The following is a 17,942-nucleotide window of genomic DNA, read 5'->3' on the forward strand; positions in this document are numbered from 1 at the left end:
ATGGGACCAGACAGTGACCCTGCTCTGCACAGCGGCTGCTGGTGTGAGACACTGCAATCCATCCACTGCTTTGGCTGGGGTTTGCATGTTATCAGGAAGGCAGGGCAGCTCACCACGCCAGATCATGGCACCCAGCAGGATTTCCTTATTTCCATCTCTGCAGCCTGCCCGGCTCGCTCCCAGGTAGCCGGCCTTCCTTTTCCGGGAGCAATTCCCCCTTTTCTCGGGAAGGGGTGAGAATCCTGCCAGGGCACTGCACAACCCCAAGCAACCTACATGGATGTGTCCTTGTCTCCACTCTTGGAGCCTCACCACCTGTGGGACTGATGCTGTCTCCTGGGGGCAGTGCCACACGACCGGGCCACAGCAGCTCGTTCCCCTTCCGCGAGCTTGGGGCCAATGCAGAGCCAGGCAGTGCAGGGGGATGAGTCTGCAGCCGCTGTTGAGAGCACGGATGGGTCTTTTGGGTGGTCTCCATCTTATGGAAGCTGGAGGGTTCAGCTCAGTTCATGGGAGCATCTCACCATAGTTCCCACTCCCATAGGGCATCTGTGAGTGACTTCCTTCGAGGTTGCTTGTTATCAGGCAAGGTTTCGTGCTCAGTAAGGTACTTACAGTTTCCCAGCTGGCATAAAAAGAGAACAGAAACTTGAGAGCAGATGCTGGAAGCAGCTACAAAAGGGGAGCTTAAGACAAAGAAAAGACCAGCTTTATCCACCAAGTGGTCTAGGTGCTCAAGCACCTCTGGCTGTGGCAAATGGATTCCCGCTCAAAGCACCTCCAGCTTCTGCACTGCTACTCTTTAGGCCTCCCTGCAAAGAGGCGACCGTCTCTATCACTGGTGCTGACGGCAGCACCTTCTCCACGGGCCCTCCACCTTCTCTAGGTACAGTGGGCTGGTTTGGGGTCCTGCTCAGGACCCCTCACGTCCCGTTGCGCTGTGTGTTGCAGGGGAGAGTGGCCTGGGGAGATACCACGGCCAGTTCACCTTCGAGACGTTCAGCCACCAGCGCGGCTGCCTGCAGCGCACCACGGCCCTGGAGCCCATCAACGCGCTGCGCTACCCGCCCTACAACCCGCACAAGACGGGCCTCGTGCGCCTTGCCACCGAGCTTAAGAGGCAGGGCGCCTGCACCCTGCTCTGAGCGGGGCCTGGGCCGCCCTGGGCGGGCGTTCCTGCACGCTGCGCTCCCTGCACTGCGACCCAACCGCACTTGCAAAACCCAGCAGCATCGCCAGAACCTCCTCCCATCCCCACAGCCTCCTCCCTCTCTAATGGAGCCTCCTCCCTCTCCACTGGAGTCTCCACCYTCTCCAATGGAGCCTCCTCCCTCTCCATTGGAGACTCCACCTTCTCCAATGGAGYCTCCTCCCTCTCCATTGGAGACTCCACCTTCTCCAATGGAGCCTCCTCCCTCTCCACCTCCACTGCTAGGGCTGTGGGGTAGATGGGAGTCCTAGCTGGGTAGGGCCACCAGGAAGGGGGCATGGCCACCAAGGAGGAGGCAGAGCCACCAGGAAGGGGGTGTGGCTGGCATGGGGAGTTCATGGGGCAGGGGCAGGAGCACAGGGCTGGGGCAGCACCCAGGGCAGSTGTGTGTGTGGGGGGCATCCCTCTATCCCATGGATCTGCTCCCTGCACCCCACATGCCCCCTGCCTATGCCCCTTCTGCCCCACATGCCTCCTGAGCCCTGCCTGTGCCCTGAGTTCCATATGTCCCGCGCCCCATATGCCTCCCTGGACCCTACATGCACCCTGTGCCCCACATATCTCTGGGTACCCCAACACACCTCCCTGTARCTCAAAACTACTGCTTCCTGTGCGCCACACACCCCCTGTGCCCCAACCCGCTGCCCTAGGCTCCCACACCCCTATACTCCTCATGTCCCCTGTGCCCCACAAACCTCCCTGTGCCCCACATCCCCTGTGCCCCATGCCATCCATGACCCCCTGAACCCCAGCCCACAGCCCTAGGCTCCAACACCCCTATACTCCTCATGCCTCCTGTGCCCCACAAACCTCCCTGTGCCCCACACACCCCGTGCCCCACACCATCCATGAACCCTGTACCCCAGCCCACAGCCCTAGGCTCCCACACCCCCTATATTCCTCATGCCCCCACACCCCTGTGCCCCCCACACCTCCCTCTGCCCTGATACTCCTTGCTCTCCTCATGCTCCTGTGCCCCAGCAGCCCCCTGCACCCCACACTGCTCCTGGTGCCCCACAGATGTGCAGTCCCTCCCCGTGCCCTCATCACCCCACTCCTCCCAAGGACGTGTGGGCACCCAGGAGGTGTCGCTGCGGGCAGTGGAAGAGGCCTGGCCAGGACAGAGGGCTCTTTGGGGGCCCGTGGCATCCGGAGGCGGCTCCGTGGCGAGCGGCCAGGCCCTGCCTGGCTTTTTTCCACTCCACACCYGGCGCTCGCTTGTTTTCCTTCTGCCCCACATCGGAGTCGCACTCTCGGGCACTTCAGGCTCTTTGCCCTCTCTTATCTTGTCCAGCCTGAGGACTTGGAGCCGGGTGGGGATTTGGGGAGCCCAAGGTGAGGTGAGGGAGCTTGGGAGATGAGGGGAGCCCGCGGGTGCCTTGCACGGCRCAGGGTCGGGATTGGGATCGGTCCTGGGTCCCCCCCACTGTGTCCTACCCTCTCCCATGCTCCTTTCCCCGTCCTGCTCACCCCACGGTGCTGCTCTCCCTGCTCCGGCGGCTCCTGCTCCGGATGTCCCTGCTGGCCGCCCCCCCGCGCTGGCCGCCCACGTGCTTACAGAGCCACGCATAGAAAGAGCTGAGCTCAATAAAGGGCTCCCTCCGCTGCTTCTGGAGCACAAATCTGCCTGTGGGATGYGTCACCAATGCCAGGGGCTGCCTCCTTCTGCTCCTCACTGTCCTTGGGGGGGATCCCAACAAGGGGGGTGTCCTGCATCCTTCCATGACCCTGCTATGGGGAGGGGGTGTCCCGCTCCCTGCTGTGCCCCCCGACAAGGGAAGGGGGGTGTCCTGCTCCCTGCCGTGCCCCTGCTATGGGGAGGGGGTGCCCTGCTCCCTGCTGTGCTGCCCCGAGCCTGCGGGTGCCTCCCCGCCGCGGGAAGGGCGGCACCCTGCACACTGCCAGGCTTGCCCTCRCTCTGGGTTTAACCCAGCGCAACCGGAGCTGCTCCTGCAGCCTCCTGTGGGGCCTCAGGGGCAGGAGGCACCCACAGGGTCCCGGCATCTCCTGCAGCCCGGGCAGCATGAACCCCTACGCGGGGCTGGTGAGCGGCCTGCGGGCTGCGTGGCTTGCGGGCAAGACGCGGCCCATGGAGTATCGCGTGGCCCAGCTGGAGGCCCTGGGCCGCTTCCTGGACGAGAAGAAGCAGGACATCCTGGAGGCCCTGGCCTCTGACATGCGCAAGGTGAGGCCAGACTCCTCCAGACGGGCCCGGCCTGTGGCAGGTCCCACCTGGTAACCTCACACCAAATGTGCTGCCCAGCTGTGCCTTGGCATGGGGACCCCCCGCTTCGCAGAGCGGAACGAATTAGCCCCAGGGAAGGCCTGGCCAGGCGCAGGTCGGGGCGCTGGCTGCTCCGGCTGCTTCCGCACTAGCTCTGCGTGGCCCCCAGGGCAGCCAGAGCTCTGGAGTTACYGAGAACACGTCTCTGTTTGAGAGCGTCTGCACTGCCCTAGGACACAGGGCGGCACCGGGTGGCATTGGGCCAGGCATGCAYGGCAGCTGCTGTTGCCGTGCTGGTTGTCACCTCCCGAGGCCCATCCTCACCCCTGCAACGCCCCGGGGTGCTGCCAGCGCCGTCCCCTGCCCCAGGCCTCCCCGCGGGGCGGCTGTGGCGCTGTGTGCGCGGTAGGGGGCACTGCGCTGACCTCCCCTGTGACCCCAGCCCTCCTTCGAAGTGGAGATCTCCGAGATCTCCATCTGCAGGAGCGAGCTGCACCACACGCTGAACAACCTGGGCAGCTGGATGAAGGATGAACATGTGGAGAAGAACTGGGTAAGGGCTGGYGGCTGGGGTGTTCCTGTCGGGGCAAGCACGGGAGGGAGGCGGGGGGCTCCTCGCACTGTGTTTCCCTCCGCAGGCGATTCAGTTGGACTCAGCCTTCATCCGCAAGGACCCCTACGGGGTGGTGCTCATCATTGCACCCTGGAATTACCCCATCCACCTCCTCCTGGTGCCCCTCATTGGGGCCATTGCTGCCGGTGAGTCGAAGCTGTGTTCTCCCTGTGTCGGGGCTCGCCAGGACCTCTGCGTGGGGTGAGGACCATGGACAAGTCCTCAGCCGCCCTGTGGTGAGATTCCTCCATCCTGCAGGTAACTGCGTTGTCATGAAACCCTCTGAGATCAGCAAGAACGCAGAGCGCTTGGTGGCTGAGACACTGCTGGGCTACCTGGACAAGGTAGGGCTGTCCTGGCCCCCTTCCTCTCCATTGGCTGTAGCCCCTCTCCCAGCTACTGTGGGTTGCGCCCCACGCCTCTGCCCGGTGCTCAGCCCGTGTCTCCCTCCGCTGCTGTCGGCACGGCAGGATTGCTTTGCAGTGGTGACGGCCGGTGTGGAGGAGACCACAAAGCTGCTGGAGAACAAGTTTGACTACATCTTCTTCACCGGTGCGTGCGCAGGAGCCGGGCTCCGCTGCTCGCACCCCATCCCCTCCTTCCTCTTGAGGATGGGCACGGGAGAGCGAGAGGCACCGTGGCCAGAGCCAAACCTGCCCTTTGCGCTCTCAGAGCCCCGTGGTGCTCGGAGCCGCTGATGGGGACAGTCCCCAGAACAGGACCTGATGCAGGGGCAGCCCTGGTGCCGGGCACTCAGTGCTGCTCTCCTGCCCTCAGGCAGCCCCTCTGTGGGCAGGACGGTCATGATGGCCGCCGCCAAGCACCTGACCCCGGTGACGCTGGAGCTGGGGGGCAAGAACCCCTGCTACGTGTCTGACGACTGTGAGGTGCACAATGTGGCCAGGCGTGTGGCCTGGGGGCGCTTCTTCAACGCGGGGCAGACCTGCGTGGCACCCGACTACATCCTGTGCAGCGCGGAGATGCGGGAGAAGCTGCTGCCCGCCCTGCGCGAGGCCATTACGGAGTTCTACGGCCCCGAACCCAAGGAGTCGCCCGACTTYGCCCGCATCGTGGGCGACAAGCAGTTCCRKCGCRTSCRGGCKCTGCTGGGCAGTGGGCACGCGGCCATCGGGGGGCAGGTGGACGAGCAGGAGCGCTACATAGGTGAGCACACGGGCTTGAGCGGTGCTGAGGTGCCCAGGGCTCCCCACGCGGCCCCTCAATGGGGAGGCCGATGGTGCAGTAGAGCCGCCGCGTCCGTCCCACGGTGTCCTGTCTCCACAGCGCCCACCGTGCTGGTGGACGTGCGGCCCGAGGATGCTGTCATGCGCGAGGAGATCTTCGGGCCCGTGCTGCCCATCCTCACCGTGGCCGGYGAGGACGAGGCCGTGGCCTTCATCAACGCGCGGGAGCGCCCGCTCGCKCTCTACGTCTTCTCCTCCTCCCGGAAGGTAGGCGCCAGCGCACGTGCGGTGGCAGGAGGGCGGCCGCGGGGCAGGAGGGAGCCCTGCGCTCGTCCTGCTGCCCACAGGTACTGCAGCGCGTGCTGGAGCACACAAGCAGCGGCGGCTTCTGCGGCAACGACACCGTGATGCACATGACACTTCCCGCGCTGCCCTTCGGCGGCATCGGTATGGCCACCCCCGCGTCCCGCTGCCGCGTGCGGCCGGCCGCCCGGCCCTGACGCCTGGCTCTGCGCAGGGCACAGCGGGCTGGGCTGCTACCACGGCCGCTTCTCCTTCGACACCTTCTCACACGTGCGCGCCGCGCTGCTGCGCGCCGCCGGCCGCGAGGCCCTCAACGCGCCGCGCTACCCACCCTACGGCACGCGCCGCCTGCTGCTGCTGCGCGCTGCCAYGGAGACGCGCCGTGCACCCGCCTGCACCCTCCTCTGAGCCGCCACACGCAATAAACACCTGCCGACAGAGCCGCCTACCCCGCATGCGCGGCTTCGAGTCTTGCCACATCCCCTATGCCTTCCCCAACCTCCTCCCGCCATGAACAGCCCCGCACCAGCCTCGAACCCGCGGTCTCCAGTCTCACCGTGTCCCCTGCCCCTTCCCCAACCTCCTCCCACCCTGAACAGCCCCGCGCCAGCCTCGAATCCGCGACTTCAAGTCTCACCGCGTCCCTTGCCCCTTCCCCAACCTCCTCCTGCAATGAACAGCCCTGCCAGCCTCGAACCCGCGGCCTCCAGTCTCACCGCGTCCCCTGCCCCTTCCCCAACCTCCTCCCGCCATGAACAGCCCCGCGCTGGCCTCGAACCCAGGACCTCCAGTCTCGCCGCGCCCCYTACCCCTGCGACCTCCAAGTTCCCACCCACTCTCCCGCAGCGCAGCCAATGAGAGGCGAGCTGAGCGCTGTCTGGCCCGCCCCCCTCTCCCCCAGCTCGTCCCGCCTCCGCGAGCCGGTGCCGTGGGCGCCGCTGCGCATGCGCCGCTGGCCGGCGCGCCTGCGCGCCGCGTCTCGGGGGCGGGCGCAGCGGGTCAGGACGCCTGGGTCCTTGGGGGGGAGGTAAAAGGGGCGCCCGGAGGCCTGGGCCCCTCAGCGGGGGTGGGGTCTTTTGGGAAGAGGGTAGTCGGGACACCCGGATCACCGGGAGGGTGTCTGGGCGCTTGGGGGGCGGCAGGAGGCCCGGGTCCCTTGKGGGGGAGGGCAGGAGGCCCGGGTCCCTTGGGGGGCGTCCCGGACACCTGGGTCCCTTGTAGGAGGTGGGAGGATCCCGGACACCCGGGTCCCTTGGGGAAAGTTGGGGGTGTCCCGGACACCCATGTCCCTTGGGGGAGATGGGAGGGGGTCCCGGACACCTGGGTCCCTTCGGGGAGGTGGTGGGGGGGCAGACCCGGACACCCGGGTCCTTTGAGGGAGGCTGGGGGGGTCCTGGACACCTAGATCCCTTGGGGGAGGTGGGGGAGTGTCCCGGACACCCGAGTCCCTGTGGGATGTAAGGGGGTCCTGGACACCTAGATCCCTTGGGGGAGGTGGCAGGGAGTCCCAGACACCTGGGTCCCTTGGGGAAGGTTGGGGTGGTCCTTGACGCCTGGGTCCGTTGGGGGAGATGGGAGGGAGTCCCGGACTCCCGAGTCCCTTGTAGGAGGTGGGGGGTGTCCTGGAATCCCGGGCGCCAGCTGGCAGCCCCAGCTGTCATTGGGAGCCCTCCAGGTACCAGCCCACGGTGCCAGCCCYGATGGTGCTGTCCTGGGGCAGTGAGTGATGGTGAGGCCGCTGTCCYGCTGCAGGACGACCATGGCGCTGCGCTTGCTCTGCCGGGCGGCACGCGCAGCTGAGGGCCCCGCCGGGCACTGCTCCGCGCCACCTCCCGCCATGAGCTGCCCCCGAGTGCTGTGTGCTCCCACCGGCGCTGCGGCTGGGCAGCGCTGCCTGCGTCCGTTCGGCACCAGCACCCGCAGGGACTCCTACAGTGAGTACCGGGCCCCGCTGCCGCGGATCTCCTTCCTGCCGCGCTCCCCGCGCACGGTGCCGCTCTCCCCGCAGAGTACGTGAATGTCCAGGAGCCGGCCATGGACATGAAGGCCGTCACCGACCGCGCTGCCCAGACACTGCTGTGGACGGAGCTGTTTCGAGGTGAGCACCATGGTGCCGGCAGAGCCCTGGGCTGTGTGGGAGCCCCATGGCACTTGGTGCCTTTGCTGGCACGCTGCTGTTCAGYGCTAACAGAGGCAGGAATGTCCTTCGGGAGCCCATGGGCCTCGCGACTGCCTTGGGGGAGCGCCGTCCTTTGCACCCACTGGCACTTGTCTCCTTTTTGTTCCTCTGTCTCCCCTCCAGGCCTGGCCATGACTCTGAGCTACCTGTTCCGGGAGCCGGCCACCATCAACTACCCCTTTGAGAAGGGCCCGCTGAGCCCACGCTTCCGTGGCGAGCACGCGCTGCGGCGCTACCCATCTGGAGAGGAGCGCTGCATCGCCTGCAAGCTCTGCGAGGCCGTCTGTCCTGCCCAGGTGAGCTTTCCTCCTCCTTCTCCTCCTCCTGCTGTCCGGGGTGCCTCTCCAGGCCGGAGCAGGAGCTGAGTGCGTTCCTCTGCGCCAGGCCATCACCATCGAGGCGGAGCCACGGGCGGATGGCAGCCGCCGCACCACGCGCTATGACATCGACATGACCAAGTGCATTTACTGCGGCTTCTGCCAGGAGGCCTGTCCCGTGGATGCCATCGTGGAGGTGAGCACGGCTGGAGTGGGGGGTGCACGATGAGGCCGGTGCTGAGGGGGGCGCCTCCTAATCCCGCTCCCGGCAGGGCCCCAACTTCGAGTTCTCCACCGAGACGCACGAGGAGCTCCTGTACAATAAGGAGAAGCTGCTCAACAACGGTGACAAGTGGGAGGCGGAGATCGCGGCCAACATCCAGGCTGACTACCTGTACCGGTGACCTTCAGAGYCCGCGCCGCTGCCCCCTCCCTCATCCCTAATAAAGGGCCTGGGCCACTAGCCCCTTCCTACTCAGGCCTCGTGTTTTCCTTTGCGTCTATGTATGTATGTGTGTGGGGAGGAGCGGGGACTGAAGCCCCTCATCTTCACTGGCCCCCATGGCCCCTGGGCATCTCTGGCCTGAGGTGCCTGGGAGCATCTTAGGGGAGAGCGCTGGGAACCGGYTGGGTGTTCCCAGTCCAGGTGGGAGCACTGGGAGGCGGGAGAGTATGAGCTGGTGGGGGGGGAGGGGGAGAGGAGCCCCCCGAGGAGGGGGGCAGGTAGAGGGGCCGTGGCCGCAGCCGGTCTCCKTGCAAGGGCTCGGGGGCCGCGGTGCTCCCGGGAGCGACGGGGCAGGGAGCGCGCGGGGGGCCYGTGGGCTGCGGGGACGCGCGAGAGGCCTGGGGCTCGTGGGCGCGGGGCAGGGAGCACGCAGGGCTCCCGGGGCCGGGACGGGGCTCCCGGGAGCGGGCTGGGGAGCGCGGGGGTTCCGGGGGCGGCGCGTGCAGCCCCCGCCCGCGGCGGTGGCGCCGCGTGCTCGGTCCCTCCCTCGCCGCCCGGGCCCTTCCTGGGGAAGAGGAAGTGCGGGGCGGGCCGTGGTGCCGCCTCCATCCCGGGCCGGCCGCCGGGGCGCGGGGCGGGCGCGGGGCGCGGGGAGGGCTTTGGCAGCGGCGGCGGGCGGGACCCGCGGCACACGGCGGGACCCGCGCGCCTCGACGGGCGCCGCCGGCTTCGCTGTCCCATCCCGTCCCATCCCGTTGCGCTGCGTTGCGCGCCCCCTCGGCGCGGYACCATGGGCGCCCTGTTCCGCAGCGAGGAGGTCTGCCTGGCGCAGCTCTTCCTGCAGTCGGCCTCGGCCTACACGTGCGTCAGCGAGCTGGGCGAGCGGGGGCTGCTGGAGTTCAGGGACGTACGTAGGGGCTGGGGGGACGGTGGGGGCCCTGGCGCGGGTGGGCGCCCACCCCGCGCTGCCCTCCCTCCTGCAGCTGAACCCCAACGTGAGCGCGTTCCAGCGGCGCTTTGTGGGCGAGGTGCGGCGCTGCGAGGACATGGAGAAGACCTTCAGTGAGTTCCCCGGTGCCCACAGGGCGAAGGGGGAATGTGGGGAAAGGGGAAAGGGGAAGGATGCCCTGGGCTGCAGTGTTGCCCCGGCTGCCTCCATGCCCATCGCCAACCATTCTCCCGCAGCTTTCCTGCAGCAGGAGCTGCGCAGGGCCGGGCGGGCACTGGGGCCGTGCGTGGATAACCCGCCGGCACCGCCGGCGCGCGACGCCCTGCGCATCCAGGAGCAGTCGGAGCAGCTGGCGCAGGAGCTGCGCGAGGTCAGCCGCAACCGGGAGTCGCTGCGCGGGCGCCTGCGCGAGCTCCGCGAGTACCTGCATGTCCTGCGAGAGGGCCAGCGCTTCACCAGCCTCCCGGTGGGTCCTCGCGGGCCCCCAGTGCCGGCTGTGGGTGCCCTTGGGCACTGTGAGGCCGCTCCCCGCTGCCCTCCTCATCCTCGCTCCCTGGCACGGCAGGCGCCGCTGGGCTCCCCACCGCGGCCCCGGGCGCACTCTGAGCGCGAGCCCCTCCTTGACCCGTCCGTGAGCCAGCATCTCGACCGCAAGATCAAGTAAGCGGGGCCTGGCGGGCATGGAGCGGGACCGTGGGAGCTGGGGGGCACGGCTGTGGGGCCGTGTGGGTGCTCACGGTGCTGCTGGCGCCACGGCAGCTTTGTGGCCGGCATCGTGCACCCATGGCGGGTGAGCGCCTTCGAGCGGCTGCTGTGGCGCGCCTGCCGTGGCTACCTGGTGGCCAACTTCGTGGAGATGCCCGAGCCCATGGAGGACCCGGCCACGGTGAGCGCCGGGAGGCGGTGAGGCTGGCCTGGGGCACCAGCGGGGAAGGGGCACCGGGGCTAACATGGCCTGTGCCGCCCCCCAGGGTGAGAGCATCACCTGGGTCATCTTCCTCATCTCCTACTGGGGCGAGCAGATAGGGCAGAAGATCCGCAAGATCTCCGACTGGTGAGAGCGCATCTCCAGTGCCTCCCCGCGGCGCCGCGTCCCCACAGCGTCCCCGCATGCGCCTGCTCCCCAGCGTCACATGGTTTTGCTGTGGAAAGGTTTATTTTGCGAGGTTCGCGCCCGTCCCTGTCCCTTCCCGTGGCCGCCCAGGCCTGCATCCCTTTCTCTGTGCCTGCCCGTCYGTGTGGGTGCTGCTGGCTATGCGCTTTGCCCAGGACATCATTGCACGGAGGATGCTGCCTCGAGCCCTGGCCGCTCTCTGCGGCCCAGCAGGCTCTGGGATGCAGGGTGGGCATCTGGGCTGGGCTGGGCTGCCCCGGGGAGCCCTTGGCGTCCCCAACGCGCGTGCACCTGCCCCAGCTTCCACTGCCACRTGTACCCCTACCCCGAGAGTGAGACGAGCCGCAAGGAGACCCTGTCGGGGCTGCTCAGCCAGATCCAGGACCTCAGCATGGTGAGCAGGACACTGCCGTGATGCAGCAAGTGCGGGGTGGGTGCCCAGGGCCCCTGGCACCTGACCCGCTGCCCCCGGTGCCGCAGGTGCTGGAGGAGACGGAGCAGTACTTGGCGCAGGTGCTGGACAAGGTGCTGCTGGTGCTGCCCACATGGCGGGTGCAGGTGCAGAAGATGAAGGCTGTCTACCTGGTGCTCAACCAGTGCAGCTTCGACGTCACTGAGAAGTGCCTCATCGCCGAGGTCTGGTGTCCCGTGCAGGACCTCACGCAGGTGCAGGAGGCCCTGCGCCAGGGATCGGTAGGTGCCCCTGTACCCTTCATGTGGGGAGCAGGTAAGTGCCGGGGTAAGTGCACTCCRTGCCGAGGAGTGCTTGTTGCACCCCATGGTCATGGAGGGAACRCTCCACATCAAAATCTTGTGCCCGTAATGAGACACAAATCCCACTTCTTGTACCTAGGGTGCTGTGTACCCACTCTTCCAGGGATTGTGACACCCTTCTGGTGTCCTGTGTGTGCTCCCACCCAAACTCGAGTCCCCCTTGCCCCTTGCTCTCCCATGGTGTGGGTACAGCCGGGGGAGGGTCACACGCTGGGTGCCTTCCTTGCAGTACAAGAGTGGCTCGAGCGTGGAGTGCTTCGTGCAGCGCATTCCCACCTCGGAGAGCCCACCAACGCTCATCCGCACCAACAAGTTCACCGCTGGCTTCCAAAGCATCGTGGATGCCTACGGGGTGGCCAGCTACCAGGAAGTGAACCCGGGTAGGGACACCTGCCCCAAGGAGGAGTGAGGAGCCAGCAGTGCCCAGGATGGTCCCATGTGATATGCTCCCTGTGCCCCACAGCACCCTATGCCATCATCACGTTCCCCTTCATCTTTGCCATCATGTTCGGGGATGTTGGTCACGGGCTGCTCATGTTCCTCTTTGCGCTCTGGATGGTGCTGTATGAGAATAGCCCCAGCTTGCGGCAGGCCAGCAACGAGGTGAGCAGGGCCTGCYGGGGCTGGTGCTGTGCGGTGGAGCTGGTGGTGTGGGGAGCTGTGCTGTGCAAGGGGTTGGTGTGTGGTAAGGGGAGATGGCGTTGGTGGGGTGGGACAGGTTGGGATGGGTGGTGTGGGGTAAGGATGATGTGCGGTAGGGTTGGTGGGGTGAGATGGGGTTGGTGGTGTGGGGCAGGGCCAGGAGGGAGTCCATGGCGCAGGTTGTGGGACAGCATGGGAGCCGCCTTTGCTTCCCCCAGATCTGGCTGACGTTCTTTGAAGGGCGCTACCTCATTCTGCTCATGGGGGCCTTCTCCATCTATACGGGCTTCATCTACAACGAGTGCTTCAGCAAAGCCACAGTCATATTCCCCTCGGCCTGGAGCGTGGCCACCATGGCCAACCACTCCTCCTGGAGGTGAGACCCCTGGGCTYGTGGGGCCTCTGGCACCTGCCCTCCACCTTGCACTGAACTCCCCCCTCCTTGTTCTCCCCACAGTTCAGACTACCTCGCTGTTCACCCATCCCTCACCCTGGACCCCAACATCACAGGTGTCTTCCAAGGGCCCTACCCATTTGGGATCGACCCAGTGAGTGGGGGACTATGGGGAGACGGGATGGGACCCTGGGCAGGGTGGCTGAGCCTCTCACCGCCTCCCTCTGCTTTGTCCTGGTCAGATCTGGAGTTTGGCCACCAACCACCTCAACTTCCTCAACTCCTTCAAGATGAAGATGTCCGTGGTGCTGGGCATTGTGCACATGGGCTTTGGGGTCCTCCTGGGGGTCTTCAACCATGTGTGAGTCTCCCCTCTGTGCACTCACAGGCTTCAGCTCTCCCCACCCACCCCTGGGTGCTGCCAAGGGGCCAGAGCCTGCTTTGCTCAGGGCAGGGCAGCCCCTGCAGTGGTGGCTGTGGCATCAGGATGGGAGGTGACAGTAGTGCTACATCAGTTCAGGGTGCAAGTCATGGGCAGCCCTGTGGTGATACCTCCATGGCCCATATGGGAATGGGGGTTGTGCCATGGCAGGCTGAGCCCCACTGGTGCCCCTCTTTGCCCAGGCACTTCSGGCAGCGACACCGGCTGGTGCTGGAGTTCCTGCCCGAGATGATCTTCCTCCTGGCCCTTTTTGGCTACCTCGTCTTCCTCATCTTTTACAAGTGGATCAGGTTCAGCGCTGTCAACTCCCTGGTGGCCCCCAGCATCCTCATTCACTTCATCGACATGTTCCTCTTCACTTCCAACAAGGAGAACCTTCCGCTTTATGAGGGGCAGGTAGCGCCTCCCACCATGGGGCAGCCGTGGGGCTCCCCAAGCCCGGCTCTCCTCTCTGTCTTGACTCACTGGCCAGTGTCTCACGCTGGGTGGAAAGCTGGGGAGCATCACTTGGGAGCTGCTGTCCCATGTTGCTGCAGGTGCCCGTGCAGACTGTACTGGTGGTGCTGGCTCTGGCATCGGTGCCTGTCCTGCTCCTGGGGACACCCCTCTACTTGTACTGCCGCCAGCGCTCTTGGCGAATGCGCCAGCCTGCGGTAGGAGCAAGGCCGAGGGGCGCTTTGGTAGGTCCGGGGATGCAGCAGGGTCTCACCTTGGCTCCTGCACAGCCTGGGACTGGAGCGGGGCAGGAGCCGCTGCTGGAGGGGCAGGAAGCTGGCAACTCTGTCAACGCCACCAAGGAGGACGTGGAGAGTGGGGCACATGGCCACGATGCCAAGGTGAGGGCTCTGGCACCTGGGCAAGGTGTTTGGGCCTGGCACCGTGCGGTACCACATCCCACTGACCTCCCGCGTTGCCTTCTGCAGCACTTGGACTTCTCCGAGGTGTTCATGCACCAGGCCATCCACACCATTGAGTACTGCCTGGGTTGCATCTCCAACACGGCGTCCTACCTGCGGCTCTGGGCCCTCAGCCTGGCACATGCCCGTGAGTGCCCCCATCCCTGCTCGCTCCCCTCTGCGTGCCCTGGGGATCCCCAAGCTTGGAGAGGAGCCTCCCCTGGAGTGCTGCCCGTCCCGCAGAGCTCTCCGAGGTGCTCTGGACCATGGTGATGCGCAATGGCTTCGTGCGGCTGAGCTACGTGGGTGGCGTGGTGCTGGTGCCCGTCTTCGCCTTCTTYGCCGTGCTCACCGTGGCCATCCTGCTGGTGATGGAGGGGCTCTCRGCCTTCCTGCACGCCCTGCGCCTGCACTGGTGAGAGCCCCAGCGGCGGTGCCGGCACTTCACGGGGCTGGGTCCCCATGCTGCCTCTGACTGCCCCTCTCCTCGACAGGGTGGAGTTCCAGAACAAGTTCTATGTAGGCGCCGGCTACAAGCTGTGCCCCTTCGCCTTCGCGACCAACGCCTGCGAGTAGGGCTGCCGCCTCCGTGCCTTTTGCGAGGATGCTCTTGTTGCCCCTCCCTGACCGCTACTTCTCTGAGCCCTCCCCTCTGGCCTGGAGCAGTTTACCTTCTTTATTTTATTCTTCTTTTCCCCCTGCCCCTTCTTCCCCTTCTCATTATCGATGGTGAACAAATGACTGGGGCCCTGGCGCAGCGGTGAGGAAGCCGAGATGTGCTGCAGTACCTGGGTGCCCACCTCGCCCTGCCCCTGGAGCGCAAGCAGGGGGCTCAGGGTGTCGGGGAGCCGTGTTGGAGATCCGGGAGCAGTGGGGTAGGGCCACGTCCCCAGCACCCCGGGGATGGATGTAGGATCCATCCGCACCTTCCTCTGCTCTTCCAGCCTGAGCAGCCTCCACGTGCCCTGGGAGACTTTCTTCTGGAAGCAAATAAAAGCCGCCCAAGTAGTGCTGGTCTCTGGCTGCTTTGGGGCTTGGAGGGGGACACAGAAGTCCCCATCCTGGGGTTCCCATCCCCAGCACCCTGCCTCTCTTGCTCCTGTAGGGCTCGGCGCAGCAGGAGGGCCAATAGGGCACGGTGTGTGCTGTCCTCACAACGCGGTGGGGATGGGGATGCGGACCTGGAGGGAGGGTGCACGACGTGAGCTGCACGGGGGGCGCCACGTCACTGCTGGCTGTAGGTGAAGGCAGACGCTGCTGTGGCCCCGTAGCCGTTGAGCGCGTGGAAGGTGGGCGGCTGCAGGGTGGGCAGCGGGTAGGGCACAGTGCGGGGCTTGGCCCCCACATACACACTGTGGTAGCCAAGGGGCTGGTAGGGGGGCAGCTCTGCCACAAGAGCCGTCTGGGGGAGCGGAGCCGGCTCGCGGGGGATGGCCGGTGCCTGCTCTCCGCTGCAGCCATGCATTCGGGGAGCCCCTGGAGATGGGGAGAGAAAAGCAGAGCAGGGTCAGCGCAGCCGTGGGGACTGGCACGCGCCACGAGCCTCAGGGCTGCTACCTTTCTGCTGCTTCTCCTTGGGCTGCGAGCCGAGCGCGGCCCCCCGCATCCGTGACAGGGTGCCCAGCAGGGGCCCGGCGGCCGCCCCAGACCTGGGGGAGACAAGTGACTCAGGGGGATGAGTGGGTGGCACCAGGAGCCTCGCGGTGGCGTGGGGACACTTACCAGGCCTCCGGCTCACAGTCCCGGAAGCCCTTGGCAAAGGGATTGCTGGCGATCTTCAGCTGCGTGATCTGCAGAGGGAGGAGGTGGTCAGGGGTTGGTCCTGCTGGGGGTGGCCAGGTGTCCCYGGTCCCCCAGAGAGGCTCACCCGGTGGTTTTGGTAGGCTGTCACTGCCATGAACTGCGTTTCGGGGAAGCTGAAGGACTTGAAGTTCTCATGGGCAAAGCGCTCGCTGTCCCGCCGGGGGTCCACGAAGACCACATGGAAGCGGGGCTGGTACCGGTGCATGGAGTTGAGGATGATCTGGGCAGAGCAAGGAGACGTGAAGTGGGCACCTGTGTGCCCCATCTGACTCCMTCGTCCCTTCCTCCCCACTGCAGARTCRCTCTCTGCAGCTGGGCTGCCTCTCCTGCCCCTTCTCCACCAAGGTCAGGGGGTCTCACATGGCCATTGTCATCCAGGAGGTTGTTGGTGAGCTTGAGCTTGTCAAAGGAGACGATCTGCCGCATCCACTGGGCACCCTTGGCGGGTGAGTCGGGGTGGAAGTGGACGCGGCCAGGYGCCACGGGGTCGGCCCGGCCTGCCACCAGCCACGACGAGCTGTGGAAGGCGTATCTGTGGGGACAGCGGTGGCTGAGCGCCGGAATGTGCTCGTCTCGCATGGAGCTGGGGCGAATGCAGACCCCCTAAGCCGTCAAGAGCTGCCAGGGACCCTGCCTGTCCCGTCACCACCRCCCAGTCATCCGTCTTTGGCCTCAGGTGTCCTGGTCCACACCTGTATCTCTTGTCATCCAACGGGACAAAATCCATCAGCAGGACGTAATCAGCCAGCGGGTCCAGYCCCGAGAGCTTCACCTGGAAGGTGGGGAACATCCTCCTGTAGGGAGAGACAAGTCTTGTGGGGTCAACCTCTGGCACCAACGACCCCAGCACCCCCGCTGCAGCCCCTACCTGCCCGCCTTGGTGACGATCATCTCGGTGCCCAGGCGGTTGAACTGCTGCCACAGGCCGCCCATCTCCAGCTGCACCGCCACATGGCACACGCGCTGGTTCTTGGTGCCGCTTCCCGGCCCCTCGGCCGCCAGCGCAGCGCTCGAAGGGGCTGCTGCCAGCGGGCAGGGCCTCCCCATGGTGCCCGCCCACGTGGGGCAGCCCTCACCAGGTACCACGCTCAGGCCCGCACCCAGGAAGGCTGCGAGGAGCAGGGGGTYGCGCTGCCGCCCTGGGCCCCACCACTCGTGGCCAGGATGGGGTCCCAGGAGCCTCGTGGTCCCTAGAGCCCTCCCATGGTCACCAGGGTGGCCACTCTTAGCTCCCTGCTTGCTTCCCAGGTGTGGGAATTGGACCCGCACAACCTGCCCCTCACCATCATCTACTGAACACCCCATCCTGTCCTCCCTATGCTGAGATGGAGAAAGGGCGCAGGCTCCCGGGCCCCTCGACATAGCCCATTCCCCCCCCCGCTCCCCACTGTCTCCCAAGGTCACCAGTGCTGCCACATGGGTCCCCTTGYCTATGTGTGCTGCCCCACGCTCACCCCGGAGAGGACAGGGGCCGGCAGGACAACCCCAAGGCCCTGACCCTTGGCAGCTTGTCCACATGTGGCTCCCTGAACACACCACATGCAACCCATCACCCCAGGTACACCCTGGGCTCCTGTGTGGCACATGGACGTACACGGGGTGACCAAGGGGGCCACCAGCGGGACCCGAGCAGCCTGGTCTCCAGCGCGTTTTACCTGTCATGGGTGCAGCAAGCGCGTGGGAGGCTGCTGTGGCTCCAGCCCTCAGCTCCATGCAGGGGGATCTGCAGCCCCTTCCCCAGCACAAGGCAGCACCAGCTCCGCACTCCAGTCCCCCCACATCCGTGAGGGGGCTTTTATCCTCCTGCTTGGGGGTGGAGACTCCCCTGGCCTGGCTGCGCCGCGTGGAGATGAGCAGGACGGCGTGGCCACGCTCCTCGGGGGGCTGGCTGCCTTGTGGCGATGCGGAGACGCATCCCGCCCCTCTCCCTGCTGCCCTAGTGCCTTGAGGAGGTCTTGATGGATGGGAGGTGAGCGGTGRCCCGACATGGGGCCAGGCTGGCCTGGGATTGCTGCTGGTGCTCTTGAACATGGGGCAGGGGTATCCCAGACCAGAGAGCCACATCTGCCCATTTGGGGAGCAAAGCCCTGCTGTCTCTTTAGCCCTTTTATACAACACACCCTTAGCCCTTAGCGCTTTCATGCAACATACCTGATCTAGGGGAGGGCTGRAGCTGCTCTGACCCTTTCACCTCAGAGAAAGCCCAGACTGATCCTGGTAGTGGGACTTGTCTTCTGGTTGCCCAGTTCCTCCCAGGYTCCTTGGGCCCTACAGCCCCTTCCTTTCCAGCAACGAAGTCACATCTCACTATGTCATCATCCCCTAGAGGAGCTCCTACCTCCATGAGGACAGTTTGGCCCAGCAAGACCTCAGTCCTGGATGGGAATGGCGGCACATCAGCCCTAGGGAGACAAGCAGGGCCATGGRCCATGGCAGCAGGGCTCATGTGGCCA

At 66.0% G+C, this 17,942-nt stretch overlaps 4 protein-coding genes across 4 annotated transcripts; 3 read left to right on the forward strand and 1 right to left on the reverse strand.

The window, feature by feature from the left end:
- The first annotated feature begins 2,495 nt into the window (after nucleotides 1-2,495).
- On the forward strand, nucleotides 2,496-5,942 carry LOC112954053 (aldehyde dehydrogenase family 3 member B1-like). Its single transcript, XM_026047199.1, has 10 exons — nucleotides 2,496-2,545; nucleotides 3,204-3,395; nucleotides 3,877-3,987; nucleotides 4,073-4,193; nucleotides 4,306-4,391; nucleotides 4,518-4,599; nucleotides 4,825-5,211; nucleotides 5,332-5,498; nucleotides 5,579-5,678; nucleotides 5,749-5,942. Exons 2-10 carry the CDS (start codon nucleotides 3,234-3,236, stop codon nucleotides 5,940-5,942), a joined length of 1,410 nt encoding a protein of 469 aa, XP_025902984.1. The 5' UTR covers nucleotides 2,496-2,545; nucleotides 3,204-3,233.
- Nucleotides 5,943-7,278: 1,336 nt separating this feature from the next.
- On the forward strand, nucleotides 7,279-8,464 carry NDUFS8 (NADH:ubiquinone oxidoreductase core subunit S8). Its single transcript, XM_026047200.1, has 5 exons — nucleotides 7,279-7,468; nucleotides 7,543-7,632; nucleotides 7,837-8,009; nucleotides 8,098-8,226; nucleotides 8,303-8,464. Exons 1-5 carry the CDS (start codon nucleotides 7,294-7,296, stop codon nucleotides 8,432-8,434), a joined length of 699 nt encoding a protein of 232 aa, XP_025902985.1. The 5' UTR covers nucleotides 7,279-7,293; the 3' UTR covers nucleotides 8,435-8,464.
- Nucleotides 8,465-9,265: 801 nt separating this feature from the next.
- TCIRG1 (T cell immune regulator 1, ATPase H+ transporting V0 subunit a3) lies at nucleotides 9,266-14,682 on the forward strand. The gene is made up of 19 exons (XM_026047212.1): nucleotides 9,266-9,382; nucleotides 9,459-9,537; nucleotides 9,661-9,890; nucleotides 9,990-10,084; nucleotides 10,184-10,310; nucleotides 10,396-10,478; nucleotides 10,839-10,932; nucleotides 11,019-11,231; nucleotides 11,542-11,692; nucleotides 11,776-11,915; nucleotides 12,173-12,330; nucleotides 12,412-12,502; nucleotides 12,591-12,709; nucleotides 12,973-13,186; nucleotides 13,327-13,443; nucleotides 13,516-13,626; nucleotides 13,714-13,834; nucleotides 13,930-14,101; nucleotides 14,181-14,682. The coding sequence occupies exons 1-19, from the start codon at nucleotides 9,266-9,268 to the stop codon at nucleotides 14,260-14,262; spliced, it is 2,514 nt and encodes an 837-aa protein (XP_025902997.1). The 3' UTR covers nucleotides 14,263-14,682.
- Nucleotides 14,683-14,911: 229 nt separating this feature from the next.
- On the reverse strand, nucleotides 14,912-16,536 carry TBX10 (T-box 10). Its single transcript, XM_026047189.1, is given in 6 exon segments — nucleotides 14,912-15,162; nucleotides 15,377-15,476; nucleotides 15,554-15,709; nucleotides 15,850-16,021; nucleotides 16,182-16,283; nucleotides 16,358-16,536. Coding segments are annotated over 6 exon segments (960 nt in total).
- Nucleotides 16,537-17,942: the final 1,406 nt, after the last annotated feature.

The sequence above is a fragment of the Nothoprocta perdicaria genome, unplaced genomic scaffold (assembly GCF_003342845.1).
Source record: "Nothoprocta perdicaria isolate Ctin4 unplaced genomic scaffold, notPer1 scaffold_481, whole genome shotgun sequence".
Taxonomy (NCBI): Eukaryota; Metazoa; Chordata; class Aves; order Tinamiformes; family Tinamidae; genus Nothoprocta; species Nothoprocta perdicaria.

Bases quoted from the DNA above. Each gene is read 5' to 3' on its own strand.
- NDUFS8 (XM_026047200.1), top strand. From the start codon at position 7,294: ATGGCGCTGCGCTTGCTCTGCCGGGCGGCACGCGCAGCTGAGGGCCCC. The intron at 7,469-7,542 runs GTGAGTACCGGG...CTCTCCCCGCAG, and splicing joins CACCCGCAGGGACTCCTACA to AGTACGTGAATGTCCAGGAG. The intron at 8,010-8,097 runs GTGAGCTTTCCT...CCTCTGCGCCAG, and splicing joins AGGCCGTCTGTCCTGCCCAG to GCCATCACCATCGAGGCGGA.